We start from the raw sequence: 17,212 nt of genomic DNA, 5'->3' as shown, positions 1-17,212 counted from the left end.
CTACACCCCGAGGTGTGGGCAGCTGCCCCCGCGCTCAGCCATAGGTACCCCAAGCCAGTCTGACTCAACTGATGACTATTTTATGATGCGTGAGAAAAATAGGATTTCTTTGATTAAAAAAAAATTAAAAAAGAAAAGAATCAAACCCCGAACCAAGAAGCCGATCCCCCCAAGGAGGAGGAGGTGGCGGCTGGCTGTCCTTGAGGGCCTCCCTCTAACCAGCCCCGAATCGCCCCTGGAGCTCACCTGCAGCACAGCACTGTCCTCCCCCTCCCCAAAACTACACATCCCCGTTTAGGTAAACAGCGGATTAAATGTAAAAACTTAAAACATCCGACTTCAGAAAGTCCCTTGAATTTAATTATTTTTAGGCTACCTTTCATGTTACGTCCTGTAGCTAGACACACGTGAATAGAAAAAACAGTACAGTTAGTGTTAAAGGCAAACAGCGGAGACCCAGAGTGCTACCCCAGTGCTGCCTGCTCCTCCCGTCCCGACCCGACCCGTCCCGTCCCGTCCCCCCTCCCTGCCCGCCACCCCGGCTCTGGCCAGAAGAAGCCCAGTCGCCAGGAAGGCGTGTTTGAGCCGAGAATTTTTTCTATGAATAAAATAAAACCAAAGCTTGTTAGGCAAAAATAAAACAAGTGTCCCCCCGAGTCCCGCGAGCACTCCGGTGCGGCGGGCGCAGCCGGGGAGGGCCTGCTGGGGAGCGGGCTGGGGTTTTGGGTTCCCGGCTGGCGAGGGGGCTGCCGGCCCACAGACAGCACTGGCGTGGAGCTGGAGGCCCCTTCTCCCCCGAGAGCCTCCCGTTCGTTAAGGGGGGACGTAGGGCGGCGGGGACCTGTACGGGGTCATGTTCTTCGGGCGGGAGCCTTTCCCCTCCATGGGTGCGGTGAAGGGGGGGGGAGGCTGGTAGGGCGGCGCGTTGGGGTCCTCGTCCCGCAGCGGCGTGTACTCCCCGATGGTGTCCTGGTTGAGCGGCGTGGTCTCCGGCATGCTCTGGTTGGGGTACTCCGGGGGGGGCAGCGGGGCTTTCTCCTCCTGGAGGATGAGGGGCATGCTGGAGGACGGCGGAGGCTTGGAGTCGTCCAGCTCGTCGGCGAAAATGATGGGCACGCCCTTCTTTATGAAGGTGGCCTGGTCTTCAATGGTCAGTTTCCCTTTCCTCTTCTTGCGGTAGCAGATCATGGCGATGATGCCGGCCACGAGGAGGATGGCGGCCACCACCACGGCAGGGATGACGGTGTGCAGGTACACGTCGTCCTCGCTGCTCTTCTCGGGGTCTTTGCCCGCCGCCACTGTCGGCGTCGCCTCCGAGATCACTCTTCCATCCTTCGTCACGGGGATGAACTGGATGTGCCTGCAGCTGCCGGAGCCGACCACGGACACATTCAGAGGCTTGAACTCGGGCTGCAAGACATTGGAGAAAGCTGGACTCGGCCCACCAGAATCATCTGCAATTTTTTTGCTCAAAGTCCGGATCTGCTCCCGGGGGCAGGGCTCCAGGGGCAGCGTGTTGTTCGTCCACTCCACTACGATGGAGCCTTTGGCGATGTCCTGCACCGTGATGGTGCTGCTGTTCCTGTCACCGAAGGCCAGAGCCAGCTTCTTCACCAGCATGATCTTCTTATTGATGTCGTTCACCACCGCGTTGTGGTCCCCTTCCAGCCTGGCCTTGAACTTCACCGGAGACTTGTCCCCGTGCGGGCGTTTGTGGACGTGGATTTCAAAAGCATCCACAGCGAAGAGCCCGCCTTTGTCGGTTGCGTACATGAAGTACTCGTGCTTCCCGATGTGGTTGTGGTCCGGCATGCCATACATGAGCTGGCTGGTGCTGTTGAACTGCACCCACGAATTCTCCTCTATCATCTGCTGCTCCTTCAGCTTCAAGGTCAGTTGCAATTTGTCAGTGGTGGTATCTTCCTTGTCGTAGAAGGTATCTGACGGTATTTTCACCTCGAAGTAGGTGCCCTCCCACGCATCAACCCTGTCGATGTGGTTTGTCAGCTTGGGTGGCTCATTTGGCTCCCAGGGCCGGGGGATCCCGCTAGCTGTGGTGCGTACGCGGGTCGGCGGGGAGGCCGTCGTCAGCTTGGAGATGGGGGATCTGGTCGTGCTGGGAGGCTTCGTTGGACGGGGTGTTTTGGGTCTTCGCGTAGGCCTTCGTGTCGTCGCCGTGGAGGAATCTGTTGTGGATGGTGTGGCTGGCTTCAGAGTGGAGACTCTTGGTTTCTTGGTGGTGGTTGTGGGCGGTGTGATCACCGCCGTGGGCTCTACATACCCGGGCATCGTGGGGCGAATTGGCACGGAGGCCGTGCCGGTGCCTTCTGCTACCCTGGTTGGCTGGATCGGTCCCAGAGTGGGTGTCTGGACGATGGGGCCCCTCGTTCTGATGGTGACGGTAGGCTTCCTCGGCAGCGGTATGGGTTCCCGGACGGGGGGTGCCGTCGTCTCCGTGGGAGGCGCGATGGCGGGTGACGTCGGGGTGGGAACGATCCTGGTCGGTGGTTCTTGCGCGGCAGTGGTGGGTGGCCCGATGGCGGTCAAAGGCGTAGGGGTGGCGTTGATCTGCCGCCGCATCCTCTTTGGGAGGTGAGGTTTCTTGTTCGCAATGTGCCAACCAACAACAGGGTAGCCAAGGCGGGCAGACATGGTTCCTTCCTTAGCTGGAGCCTCCACCTTGCTGATGTTGGGGACACTGTTTTGGCTCAGAGAACATCCCAGTTTCCATGAGAGTAAGGCCCCATTTTCCACCACCTTCTTTGCATTTCCCGGTCCAGCCATGAAGGCTGACATGTCAAAGAGTCTGTTATTTACAACAGGAACCAACTTCATGTTATGAAGTTCCACCTCCGAGAAGCTTCTCATTCTGTTTAAGAGTTCAATCCTCTGCTTTGGTGTCATTTTTGTTAAGTCAGCATCCAAAATGACAGTCAGGATAGTGACCGGCTCTTCCGAGCCACACACGAACGGTGCTGTGTCACCCGTGTCTTGGACGGCCGCTCGCACTGACTGAGGCTCGTTGTGGTCTTCTTGGTGGACCTCAACAGAGAAGACATTTGCAGTCTGTGGCACATAGCTCCCATTTGGGAAGGGCTGCAGCGTGGTCACTGAGATGTAGTGGACACCCTTGTCCGTGTCAAGGGGCAGCCCTTCCAGGGAGCTGCTCCCTGTGTTCCAGTGTAACCAAGAAGGCAAGGAGTCCTTCCCAGCTTCGGAGATCTACCAAACAAAAAAAAAGAAGGAAGTGCTTTTAGAAATACAGCGTTAGGGCAGGTTCTAGCAGCAATAATGCTTAATTTAAAGGGTTAAAGAAAAAAATCTGAAGGATAACAACTGGGGAAGGAACATCCTGGCCAGAGCAGGGCAGCCCGTGTCTCCTCCGCTTGGTGGCAAGGACAAGCTCTGCAGGGTGCACTGGACCTTAAGGAGCCACAGGAGGTCATCAAGTCCTGCAAAGATCCCTCACCTGAAGGCACCAGCTCTCTAGCACTTGCTGTGCAACTACTAAGCACAAGTGGTTCATTTTCTCTGAGGGCAAAAGGGGAGTTTAAGTCATGGGGACTGCTACAAAGCTGAGGGTGAGGTTACACCACACAGCAGAGCCGATCCAACAACTGCCCTCTTCCCGCTCCTTCCTCTCCCATCCCTGCTGTCTCCTCCTTTCCTCACCTTCTCACCCTGCACAAGCCCTCTGCTCCAGCAGTGCAGCGGAACATACATTTTCTCTGTTAACTTTCAGCTTCATCCCGCTGCCCCCAGCAGCCAGGCTGAGCCAGAGGGACCAGAAGCTGGCAAACTATGGCTCAGAGTCCTCTACCTCGTTAGAGCACATCAGCTCTCAACAAGCAGCAGCAAATCCTGAGAGCTATGCAGCTGCTTAAAACACAGCATCCTCCTGCACTGCCAGAGGAACAGCAAGCCGGGGATGAAGGAGGGGAGCCAACCCGACAGCTGGCCAGCACAGCACTGCGATGGCCAGCGCAGGCAGGCAGGGACATGGCACACGGGCTGGGACACTGCTGGACATCACACAGAATGGCACACCAGCCTGGCTTTATACTCAGAGTTAGCTTAAAATGAAGGATTTCACTTCCATATAATAACTTGCTTCTGCAGACTACAGACAGCGGGTGGCTTTGGCCCAGACCGCAGGCATCTCAGGACTCCAATGCACTATTTACTACCTCTTTTGGGTCAACGGCAACACTTTTTTTTTTTTTTTTTTTTTAAATACACGACTTGTGGCACACATTGGTGAGGCACAGTCCGAGAGCACAAGCCTCCCCTTCAAACCGCCCAGCCCAACAGCAGGAGCAACGCAGGCAACGATGGCATTTCCATATGCTCCAGAGGAGGGAGCTGGTGGTAACCTCACCGGCTGCCTCCTCTTCCCAGTTTATCCATTTGTGCCTGAGCCCACCCTCCTCCTACAACTTCGAGTCTCCTTCCCAGCCAGTCCAGGTCCAGACCCTGCGGGTCTCCTGGCCATTTTTCTCATGTGGAGAAGACCCCAGATGTCTCCGAAATGTCACCAGCACAGCTGACACCCCACCAAGGTGCTCCTCACCCTGTGCAGGGGAAAGCCACATATTCCAGGGCCCTGGGGACTCCTGCCTCCTGCCCTGGGCTGTAGCTGAGGGTGGCTGCAAAGCCCCAAACCCCCCATTCCCAGCAGCCCATGTCCGTCTGTCTGCACTGTGGCCGCTCATGGATCACGAGACACAGCGGAGCCACTCGGGCTGCACGGTGGAAGGGGTGACACTGCCAGCTCTGTGGGCTGTGACATTTCTCAGGGCTGTACATACCCGAGGGCGAGGAACTTGAGCTTCACCACCTCCCCGGCTCAAGGCATTTGGAAAGTGCCCTGGCTGGGCTTTCCAGAGCCCCCCACACTCAAGAGGAAACAGGACGTTTTGGGGCCCACAGAGACACATTTAGCAGCCTGGTCGAGGCTCTGGGCTCGCTGCAGTCCCAACACAGAGCCATGCTCCAGGTCTCCTCCTGAAAGGGTGCTTTGGTAAAGCTCATACATATTTCATAATTTATCCAAACACAAAGCTGGGTGAGGAGCTTCACAAGGAAACCCGCCTGGAAGGAGTGCCCCCACATCCGTGTCTGGCAGCGGGTACAGAGGTGGGGCTGGACTCGCCAGGCCTGCCCGACCGCAGGTCCTGCTGGGGAAAGCCCCTGGGATGGCCAGACGGGGAGCGATGCCCGGTGCTGCAGGGCATCAAAGACCGCGAGTCCTGGGTTGCTCTCCCACCCCTCTGGCCACAGGCAGGATTCAGGCAGCGGAGCTCACAGCCCCCCACCACACTGCGGGTTTCGGCACACTGAAGGGTCTGGATGCACAGCTCTGCAAGGAGAATGTAGGACCTGAAAGACTTTTGGCGAGAGCAGCACGAGAAAGCTTTTGTGCAAGAGCCGCAGAGGGTTTCGGCCACGACCACATGGGCAACACCCTCATTCCTCTCCTCTGCAAAGGATCAGCCCCGCTTTCGGCCAGCCTGGACAAGCTGGAGAGCACATCATGAGACACACACTGGGTACAGTTTATAGAGCAGAGTTTAAAGCTGTTAGCACAGCTGTTAGTTAACTCCTCAGCAACAATATCTGAGAGCAGGAAATGAAGATTCATGCTTACAGCAGCTGGAGAAAGCCACCCCACAGGCCCTATACCCCCATGTGTCCCACCCGAACCAAGGGGCTGACATGAACATCCTTCTATTGGGCCTCGCTGCTTACCTGAGTGTCAGGCAGAAAACAGTGGGTTTTGGCAGGGCTGCTGTGTGCACTTGCCCCCCACCCCTGCCCCAGCAAGAACAGGAGCTGCCTTTACCCCAGTCAGCCCGAAGGAAAAGCAGCCCTTCACCTGAGACAGGCACAGGGAGCCAAGCCTCCCTCCTGTGGGAACAAAGCAGCAAATTGTCCTTCCTTGGCATCTCTTCTGCCAAGAGAGGACAAAGGCAGGGTCTGCTCCTGCCCAGCCAGAAGGGCTGACATGCACTTGTGTTCCTTTAAAACGGTGTAATTTCATCACACCCTCTAAAAACTGAGATGCTAGGACAGTGCCCGGTGCAATCCAGCATTGACATTAGCAGGAGCTGGATGGTGCCACTCTTTATCCCCTTGTGCCAAAATTAGCCACGAACCTGCCCACTGGGGAGGAGGAGGGAGGGCAGGGCTGGGCGAACGTTAGGAACAGAAACGTAAGGAGCTACAGCGTTATTGAGGCTTACACAGTCAAGAAGAATAAAAATGTTTAATAGTCAGTGGTTAAATGCATGCTGAATGTGTAATTTCAGGAAACATTTGGAATAAACCTTTCCCTGCCGTGCACTCTGCGAAAGCCCTTAATTACAGGATCACACACTCCACACAGAGCTTTCCTGCAAGCCGGGGTTTTCTGCTGCTCTGTCCTCTCCCGGCACGGCACATGACTTGCGGAGGAGATGTACAACAAGCGTTACCTTTGATCTCAAGTCACAAGGTGATTCTCTCTTCAATCATGTGTGCTCCTATGTTTGATAGCCAAACTCACTTAGGAAAGGCGGCCAACCCCATGTGCAAAAAGGACAGTGAGGGACACACAGTCTGAATACTTCTGCTTGGAAAACTATTTTTAACCTACAGTTTATATGTGAGCTCACATTCTTAAGGGTCCACACTAGAAAAATGAAACTGCAGCTAGACAGATTCACACCGAAAACTAGGCTCTCCTGAAAAACAAAAACAGGCCAGGCAATCACCTACTGGGACAACTTGTTCTAGCAGGGATGCGACGGCTGCAAAACATTTATAAATCCACTTAAACTTGATTTTAAAAGAGCTGAGCTAGTTCAGCTGTATGCAACCTGCAAGGAGATGCAGACTGTTTCTAAGGGTTCTGCAAGAGGTGATTAACAAAATCAAATTTATGTGTATTACGCCTATGAAACCCATGAAGATGCCTGTGCCTCCCCGGGGAAATCTTTGGGAAGGCAACAAGTCACAAGCGTTCAACACCACAGCTCTGCTTTAAAACACAGCTACTGGCCTGGCAGCAGAATTCATCCATGCTGGCACGACAAAGGAAGAACCCAGCAAGATTAGAGTAGATAATCAAAGCAGATATCAGGCTGAATAAAAATACTTGTTCCTAAATGAATGCTAACCAGCAGAGCCCTCGGTGTGGGTCTGTCCTGGTCACTGTCACTGCTGCGTTCATGGTGGCATAAAAACAGGGAGCCGGGAGCCCTGGACTCTGTTCTAGCAACATTTCCTTCAAATATTGCTTCAAAGGGTATTTGTTAAGGCTACGCATAGTTAATGATTTGGGATCTCTAGTTTTCATGTAAAGTTTCCCAGTTTACTATGTATGCAATAAATATCAGCCTTAAGCTCTGCCATTTCCCTCACGGGGTCTGGTTTCAAAATAACTCTTCCGTTGCTCAAGAGAAAAAAGGCTGTCTTTGTTTTCCTATTATTTGAGATAATTATAAATGAATGCTTATCAGCTAAAGATTACACAAGCCTGGCAGTGTATTCAAGACCATTAAAAAATTAGCCATGTTTGCCATTTTAAATACATACAGTGGTCCGGCTGGTTTTGAAGACCTTGTTCACAAAGTCCTTTCAGATATACATGGCCTGTTATTTTTAGGCCAGCCAAGAGCAGTCCGCTCATGAAAGAAGATAGGTCGGTTTGATTTGTTTTTTTAAACTTAGATCTTAAAGCCCTGTAGCCAATAAGACAGAGATAAGCAAACCAGTGAGCAAAACTGCTGCCTCTGAGGGAATTCAGGCAAAAACCGCATTCTTGCCTACAAGAGTGCCCTCTAATCCTCCACGTATTTAGTCTTCCTCCTCCTGATGAATCCTCCAAAAAGGAGGCAGCAAGTCCTTTGCCAGGAGACAGGAACTGTAGGACCCCACCACAGGTCTCCCTTTGGCACACCACTATGTCCTCCTCCCAGCCCTGGATCCCACGGGATCTCCCCAGTCTCTGCTGCCAGACCTTCCCGTGGGCAGCGGCAGCAGCCACCAGGGACTCCGCTCCTTCATGCACCCTTTCAAATCAGGCCTAAAAAATCCCTGACCGCTTCTGGGCAGGGGTGAGCATGGATACTCCTGCAGCTCTGCCAGATCTCCCACTGCCCCCTTCCCGTGTCCAGCTAGTTGCTGAGAGACAGACCCCATGCCAGGGATTTCATCTGGAGAATAATTATTGATGACAATTTACTGTACGACAGACTCCCCCTCTGGGCTGCTCCTCCAGCATTACCCTATCACGCATGGCCCATCATGAAAAATACTCCGGCCGAGCCCTCTCTACATCTGAACAGAAGGCAAACTGAACTGTGCTCAAGCCGACTGACCTAACCCGTGTTAAATGAAGTCTGCAGTGCTCAGGCTTCTGCAAGCAATTATCCATCGGGCAGGGGAAAGAAAATGGAAATCCAAATGCAATTCAAATGCAAATATAACTGCAAAGAAAGAGTCAAACCTAAGCTGTTTGCCTAAGCCCAAGCTTCATCTTAACCCCCTGCTAACGGGCAGTTTTGTCAGCAGAAGCAACAGGCAGTCTCAGCCCCAAATCAGATATGCAGGCAGGCAGATTTCAGGCTGCCTTGCTCTGCACAGGCCAAACAAGTGGTGGTAGAGACATCAGTTTCATATCTGCCCCAGCACTGCTGGAACCACAGGCACTGCAGTGATTTCATGGTGTGGTACGGCTGACCTGGAGCCAGGAGCAGTGCTGAGAAGATGGGGCCTGCAGGTTGCCAGCCAGAGGATGGAATCCTCCTTTTGGGAGGCAGGCTCTGCCCGTGAGTCCATTGGGTGTGTTCCTCTTCTTCACTGACACAAAGATGGAGCCAGTGACTGCAGGCATGGGGTGTGCATGTGGCCAAGCTGTGCGGGTACCCCTGTCCTGGGCAGGTCCTGCAGCAGCAGAGGCTCCGCGTTGCGTCAGGGAACATGATGGCTCAAGGCAGGAGCTGGACAATCCTCAGACCACAACAGCCACGGGTCTTTGGCCCCAAGGAACAGCCCTGACAGGGGGGTTTGCCTGTATGCGACCAGATGACGACACAAGAAGGAGCCTCCACTCTTACATTCTCCCTCCTTTTCTCAAATATATCAGAACTGCAAACGAGGACTCCAGACAGGTCTTGCCTAGAAACACAAGACTCAGAAAACAGTGGTGAAAGCGGGATGGGCACTTCTCCGAGCCTTCTGCTCACTGGGCACAGCAACGGTGCCACTGCACAGTGCTGCGCTATGGGAAAGCTCAGTCTGAAGAAAGGAAAGTTGCGTTTACTTGGCAGAGCAAGCGGGGGGGAATCATAGCACATGTGCTTCCCTGGAAAGGGGACTGTGATACCTGCCGGAGCTTTTGGGTATCCTCAGCAGACAGTGCTCTTCTGAGCTGCTGCATGCCTTGGACAAAAGGTGCAGGAACTCACAGACAAAAACAAGCTGCTCCAGGACATTTCATGTAGATCTATCTGCCCCTGAAAGTCTAAAAACAGCCCAGAGACTTCACTGGCTCTCAGAAGTACGTCAGCCTCGGTGACCCGAGTCTTCATTACCAGCAGGAGCTCACCACCTCTGTTCAGAGACCGAAAGCTATATGGGAACAGCCGGTAATTGGTGCTTCCTTTGTGCACAGGGTAGGTCAGGATGGTTAAACTAACTCTGCATTTCAGTTGGTCCCAGCAAAAGCCCTGCAAAGCTCTTCCTGCATGTCTCTGTGCACTGAAGTTGTTGCCTGAGAAAAATCAAACCTTTCAGAGCTCAGAAAGCTGAGCTAAGGGACAGCAAGGCTGCAGAGGCTCTATTACAGGTCCTGGCCCTCAACTTTCAAGTTCAAACTTTGGTCCCTGAAGAACTAGGCAGCAAAGCTCTACTTTTATGTGCTCATGAAAACCCAAATGAGAAGTTTGCCTGTCTGCTGCTAATCTGCATTTTCCAGCCATCAAGTGGGCAAGCAAAGCCTCACGCACACCGAGCAACCCCCCTCCTTTGCGGATGCAAGCGTGGGGCTGTGCTGCACGGACGCAGCCTGCCTGCCCGAAAAGCAGTGCTTTGTCTCACCAACTTCTTTATGATCAGTAAAATGGCTTCGCAACAGTGCAGGCAGAGTGGCTACGCCCAGCTCATGCCATCCTCACATACTCCTACCATGACGGCTTCTTTTCCAGATGCGCCTCTGTGTTTGCTATAAGGGCACTATTCAGCGTCCCACTCTGCCTGGGCAAGGGAACACAACAGCTGTTTCACTGGGAGGTCACTACAAAACATTGAGTGTCCCAAGAAATCCTCCTTTCATCGGTCCATGCAAGCAGCTTGGAAGGATTTGTTTAGCCTTATTGTTGGAGCGGGAAGGCGCAGCCCGCCCGCGCCAGGGCTGGGGTCAGCACGGGCTGCCCACACCCCGCTTTCTCCCTTGTTTGGGGGGCGAGTGCAGGGCAGGAAAAGCCTCAAACAGCTTAAAAAAAGTTCAGTCGGGCTCTTCTTTCAGCACGACTTTTTATAAGCTAAAGGCCAAAGGGAAGCAAAAATACCACACAGCAGGGATGCCAAGTGCTGGGGGTTTAGCGCTGCCGCCGCGCAGCTAACCAGCCCTGGCAATTTATTCCTGCCATCAGCAGATTGCTGGAAAGCTGGCATTCAAGAGCACGGCAAGGAAAGGCGAGCCGGATCCTGCAATCTCAGGTCAGCTCCTTCGCTGGATTCTCCCTACTGTCGCACTCCTCAGTCTCCCCGGATGCTCAGAGCAACAACCCGTAAGAGCAGGACAAAACAAGGAACTTCCCAGCCCATCTGAACGCTAGTTTATAATTAGATTGAGTCACATTTTCCACTCCTCCAAATTCAGAACTTGTTACTTAAGCACACGCTGAAAATGCCAAATTCCCCGACTTGGTCTCGCTGCAGGAAAAAGATAAGCAGCCCCCTCGGCCCCCCAGCAGAAATCTTATCAGCTCATCTTATCGCTAAGATTGCAGCATGGCAGCTAAGCAAAGCCCTGCCCAAGTCGTCCTTTGCCTGGACCTGTTCCAGGCACTGCCACTTATCCCCACACGCTCCCCTGTAAACAGTGGCTGTTGCTACACATTCCGGTTAGTCCAAGTCCAAGAAAACTTGGGACTCGGATGAGGTGAAGCTCAAATGCTTTGACACAGAAATCCTTTTAAGATACCTAACTTGATGACACAGCCCCTCAGGAGCACTCTTTGCTTGTCTTCCTCCTTTGAGAAATGCCACTTTAATAAAATTCACATTCAGTTAAAACTCTTTGAAATAAGGATCATTGCAAGAGAGGGAAAAAAAAAAACCAACCCAACCCAGTATTTTGTGTTTTCTTCCCAGAAACAGTGTGTCCTGGCACTGCAGGCTGGTTGCCGACATCCAGCCCTTTGCTTCGGGGTCAGAGCAGGGCTGAGGTGTGCAGCACAACCCTGACAGAAGGTACTCGATGTCAGGACTCCTGCAACCCAACCTCTGCAGATCCTGTTTATGAAACAAGGTCCCTGAAGTCTGATGAGAGTAAAGCTGTTCAATAAAAGCTGCTTCAACAGACGGCAAATAGAAAAACCACTGGAAAAATCAGGCTCCTGCTTGGAAAGCAAGACTCCTTTTTGCCCAGATTCATATCCAATGCTCCGATAACCCCACAAACCCCGTATCCACACTACGTAAGTCAGCCCTGTGAGTTAATTCAGTTTTTCTAATCACTTTGACACCAGCTATGTTTGCGTGCAGTGACAGCTTCTCGGGGCCCCCACTACGTGTTTTATCTGCGTTCCCAACAAAGCCTTGGAGAGACCGCGTGCTTCAAAATCAAAAATAATCAGGAGCCAAGGCACAGCCAAGAACGTTAAGACTTAGCTGTGCTCAAACCTTCCTTAGCATCGGCTAATGAACCTCCAGCAGATCTGCTTCATGGGGTCCATCCCATACCCAACACTACCAGAATGAAGGCAAGTCAGCAGCTTTACAGACACAGCAAATCACCTGCTCACACAGGGATGTGCCTTGGGAAGCAGTGAGCACCAGGAGTTTCTCTCCTTCCACCATACTTTATAGACCCACCTTTAAACAAAAGCCATTAAATTGCATGTCTTTATGTACTGTGGGCATGTGCATTTATGACATTGGACTGCGTAAGGCTCAAATACCTTGTGGGTACCCTTGTGTTAGTTAGAGGGAACTGCATTTACCCCTACATCCCAAGGGAAGGAGCAGGTATTGCCACAGCAATGCCACTTCATGACTGTATTTAATACTCGGACCCAAGTGCAGTGCCTGCTGTTTCTGGAAAGGCGCTTGCAGCCCAGATATTTCCTGTTCACTGCACCCAGCCTAGAGAAAACAGCCTCTAGCCCACAGCCCGGGGTCAGAAAGCCCTTCTCACGGACTTGGAGACGTCAGATACTTTCTACAGCAGTTTCTGTACCAAGTCAGATCAACCTCCTGCACGCAGGATGGAGGTAATCGCTACGTAAATGCCCTCCTTTGTGTGGCTCTTCCTTCATGGGCCAAGGCCAGTGTCAGCTTTCCCAGTGTGCGGCAGGGTATCATCGCTGGGGGGATGAGCGGAGAGCCACGCTTACTGCGACAGCCGCCGTCGCAAACGCTCACAGAGCTGCTGTCAGTGTAGTGTCGCTGTCCTCACCTGATTATGTGTCAGCAATGGGAGGCTTAGGTTTTCATACAAGAAAGATGGGACAACCTTAGAGACAGGACTAGCAGACCTCATTGAGGCCAAGATCAGCACTCCAAAATCAACGATCTTGCACCCCGCCTAATGTCCTCTTCTGGGACCTCGACAACTGGAAGCAGAAAAAACGATGCACTGGGGTATTTCAGCTGATGGCAAGACATCTGAGCCAAAGGCAGGCAGACATGGAAAAGCAAACAATCATAGGATATATCAAACAAGGTTATTTATAGAAGAGAAAAGGAAGTTTTGATGCCTTTATATGAGGTTCTGGTAAAATTTCATCTAGAGCATTTTATATATCTGTGGTCATGCAAACATAAGAAAAATAAACTCAAGCTGGAAGGGGTGCAGAAGACAGCTGCAAAGACAAGGAGAGGAAAAGAAAGCTTATTTTATGAAAAAGACTAAAGAGGCTGGCTTGCTTAACCTAATAAAATCAAGACAGGGAAATATGCCTGTCACTTATAAATACATAAAGGAAGTAAATATTATGAAGGTAGAATTGATTTAAGCTAAAGGGCAGCACATATAAATATTTCTGGCCATCTCTAAATTTAGGCTAGAAGCTGCATTTTTAATCAGAGCAGCCAAATTCTGGAGCAGCTTCAAATGGAAGTGGCAGGAACAGGAAATCCACCTGGTCTGCGGTCCAAGCATGATCTGTTCTTCAACAACAGGACACAGCTGAGAGGTAACGGGTCAGGCTCCACAGAATCTTCAGTGGAAGTGGGGTAAGGATGTCATCAGGCCAACAACAGCCGATCGTGGTGAGGGTACCAGCACCAACGCTCACAGTTATCCTGCTCCCAGCCAGCATCTGCCAGGAGCCAGTGGGAACCTGCACACCCTCGCACTACCTGTCTGCACAGCAACAGGGTTGTACGATATGCAGAGATCAGATGTTTGAACCCAACTCTTGTATGAATGCCAAGGTTTTGGTATCAAATGCAGCAGGAAGGTCTGCAAGGTGCCAAGCTGCTGTTAACCCTTTTGGGAAGGTGCAGCAAGTTTTCATTTCCAAGACACCTTCAGACACCAGAAGAGCAATCTAGCAGCCAGAAGCCTTGCTTGTAGTGAGGAAGCTAGAGGACAGAACCTGGACTGAAGTGCCACCAAATTCAACAGCTGAAATACCTGCAAGCTGCAGCCGCCCTTTCAGAGGGCACGTTAATGCCTGACCAAGGTGCCCGCTCAGAAAGACAAGGCACAGGGGAAAGGGGTTTCTAATTGCCAGCGATGAGTTACAACAGCCAAAGCCTTGCTGGCTGCTGGCTCTGAGCAACGTGGGAACAAGACTCTGAAATTAAGACACAAGGTAGGTTTTTTTACTTCTTTTCTGTCCACCTTTGCAGCTTGAGCACATAAGAATAAACTTGCTTTTGTACTTAGCCAGAAAATCTCACCTGTTCTTAAGCAGCTTGGGGGTGGCAGGGAAACACTGGCAACGGCTCCCAGGAGCACATACCTGATTACGCACAGAGCCCACATATCTGTGCAGGAGTGCGTGCCTGCGAGGCACTCCTCCACCACGCTGCAGATGCCTGGCGTTGTTTCCATCCCACAACCAAGTTTGCAGAGAAAAGTATTTTGTCTACAGCCGGCTGGAATCTGCTAACAAGCAGGGAGAGGATCTGAGAAGCAGCTTCAAGGCGATCCCCACCACAATACAAACTGAGCCTAGAAATAATCAGGGGGAATTATCTAGAAATGAAGCAATCACACCTTCTTCAGGATCCAGATGGGAAGCTCCTGGGAGTGTGGGGACATCAACTGTCAGCTTTTTGGGAAAAAAAAAAAAATTATAGCCAATTTCTTCAAAATTTAAGGGGACTAAGTATAAGCAACCACATCTCATTGCAAACTCTGACCCACTGTTTCACCACAAAGAGCACAGCCTTTATTCTTTCTTATCAGGGTTTAAGTACACCAGTTAGCAAGACCCAGAAGTATTACACTTTCACTGCTCCAGCTGAGAAATGCAAGGCAGCCTGAGAAAAAGACCAGAGCGACTTGCCCTGAAACTTTCCAGTAAAACAAAAATGCACCCCAGCACTCAAAATTGCCTACGCAGTTCTCAGTAGCCAGGAATCAAATCCCCGTAGCAAAGGTCAGCTGTGCTCAGCAACCAACACGCATTCTCTGCAAGGGAGAGACCTGCCAGATATACCAGCTAAGTGAGGCTGCTAACGGTGCCCTAGAGCCTGATGCACTTCTAAAATCAATTTCAAGGTGAACAGATGCAACATGCACTCGGACAAGCCCATGGACGAGCATGAAAATTGCTCCCAGCATTTGCTGAGCTACACACACCAGCAACTGTTGGGTTTCCACTCCAGTCCAGTCCGTGTGAGGCTCTTCAGGCATCTGTTGGTGTTAGCAAACACGCCTCAAAGCCAAAGCAGCGGAGGTATTGTTCAAAGCTATCAGGTGGGGTGGAAATAATCTATTAGGATTTTCCTGCAGCTACTGGAGCCATCACAGATGACTTCTGTGCCAGGAAAAGGAGACAGAGGAAGCTGTGGTTATACAAACACTGAAAACGATTCTTGCCATCAGAGTAGCTATTAGACAACACCAGAACAAGCCACTCCGATGCAAAATCCCAAACCAAAGTTATTATTTCTGTAACATAAGATCTTGGGCTCACCCCACCAGGCCGTACTCTTGCAGCCCAGTGCTATACAGGTGCCCCACACTCAGAAAACAGGCTGTGGTTAAAGCAGGGCAGGCACCACCTGCCTCCCATGCAAGCTAGTCCCCTCGGCCACAGGCAATTAAATATCACCGCCATTGCTTTGAAACCAGCCCACCCCCTTCCCCAACTCCTCTAGCCAGGGGCTCACCCACCACCTTCCTCCTCCCCATCTGATGGTCTGTCAGTAACAGATGAATTCTTCAGATTTTCTGTCTACCACTGGCACATTGTGGTCCCGGCACCCTCACTGGAGCCAGCGAGATCACGTATCTGGATGGAGATAATTGCGTGACAGTACGCAGAGCTAAAACAAACATGCCTTCGAGGAGAATCTGAGATGTCAGACTTTCTCCCGACTTGCTCTCCATCTCCCTCTGATCTTCCGAGACATACCAGAAGGTTGTCTTTTTATAATGTTTTCTAAAAATGGATTTTTAAAACTATTTTTCAGTTTTGCTCTCTGAAAAAAAATCCAAGATTGGAAGTTAATTCTGTTTTCTTCTAAAAACCAGAATTTTCTGAACTCTACATGATCCAAGCAAGCAGATGCCAAGAAGCTAATTTCTCAGCACTTTCCCAGGAAAGGACTAAAGATGAACAAGCCTGTGTTTGGCAGTGTGCCTGCCCTCCTCTGGGCTATTCTGACACTTTCTTGCCCTCAGGACCAATTCCACAACTCAGTTTTCAGGTGTCTGCAGTGCCTATGGCATGAGGGTAAGGCAGATAAAGAGAAAGGCTCCCATCTTTCCCAAGAGGACTTCGGGATGAGGTCAGGAGAGACTGTGTCAAAGGCAGCCCAGAGCCCTGCTGGCAGAACAAGGTCTATTTGTCTAGCAATGTTTTGTTACCACAGTGAAGCAAACTCCTGGATTCTCAGAGCAGCAGTCCCCTGGAACCTGTGGGTCCCCAGATCCTGAGGCAACGCCTCCTTATGAATGTGCCCATCGTTCCAGGGCAGAGTATCTCACAGTTTAAATACAGCCAACAAACCCAATCAGTCACCCCCAAGGAGAGAAGTCTCCTCTCTTCATTACAGAAGAAAGGAACTTTGCAATGAGGTGAGAATGTTAATTATTCAGTTTAAAAAAAAATAATCTTTCTCCCATAGACCTGCAAAACCTTAAGGCTGCTTCACAGCAATCTTCATGACCTAGCCTATTAGTGGGGTGAGTAGCTCAATTCCTGCAAGAACGTAACTGAAAACAAGCCTCAGGGAATGGCATTTCTCACCTGGACAATTTCTCCATTGGAAGCAATTAAATCCGTGGGGATGGAGACTCTGAAGAAGCGTCCCACCACGGCAGAGCTGTCTGGTATGCCCACCACAGCCGGCACAGTCTCCCGGAGGTCTGAGAGCACAGAGTGCATGGAGGCCTCCAGCTGGTTTTCCCAGTCCCGAACCACCTCTGCCGGCTCGCTGGGCCAGTGGCAGTGAGCAGAGGCTGCCAGCAGCAGCACGGGGAGCCAAGTCCTCCCCAGGAAAGGGGGCTGCAGTAGGCATCCAACAGTCATTCTTCCTGGCAGCCTCGGTGACGGTGCTCTGGCCGGAAAGGGGACCACAGGGAATTTGCAGGCACTGCAGCGCAGGCAGGGGATCCACCAGTCCTTCACAGCAGCCTCATCCTAGGTGTCCTGGGAACCTGGTCAAACATAGGAAACCCAATCAGCACATTAATTACAATATCCAAGCCAGCCAGCTAACACACACAGACCTCCCTGCAATGGACAGAGGGCTACCTGCCATGCTACCCTCCTCGTTTCAGCTTTTAGATTTAACTGCAAGAGTTACCACAACCATTAAAGAG

At 51.6% G+C, this 17,212-nt stretch overlaps 1 protein-coding gene across 6 annotated transcripts in view; it reads right to left on the bottom strand.

Annotated features, from left to right (window-relative positions):
* Positions 1 to 338: 338 nt before the first annotated feature.
* Positions 339 to 17,212, bottom strand: part of DAG1 (dystroglycan 1) — a 52,821-nt gene continuing 35,947 nt past the window's right edge. For all 6 annotated transcript variants that reach the window (XM_074836541.1, XM_074836544.1, XM_074836546.1 and 3 more), the window contains exons 2-3: positions 16,638 to 17,047; positions 339 to 3,222 (exon numbers count right to left, since the gene is read on the bottom strand). In XM_074836541.1, the coding sequence (XP_074692642.1) occupies positions 814 to 3,222; positions 16,638 to 16,919 (2,691 nt within the window). In that variant the 5' untranslated portion in view covers positions 16,920 to 17,047 and the 3' untranslated portion in view covers positions 339 to 813. The remainder of the gene's footprint in view (positions 3,223 to 16,637; positions 17,048 to 17,212) is intronic.

This window comes from Strix aluco, chromosome 11 (genome assembly GCF_031877795.1).
Source record: "Strix aluco isolate bStrAlu1 chromosome 11, bStrAlu1.hap1, whole genome shotgun sequence".
NCBI lineage: Eukaryota > Metazoa > Chordata > Aves > Strigiformes > Strigidae > Strix > Strix aluco.
This window is presented reverse-complemented; position numbering and strand designations above follow the sequence as displayed.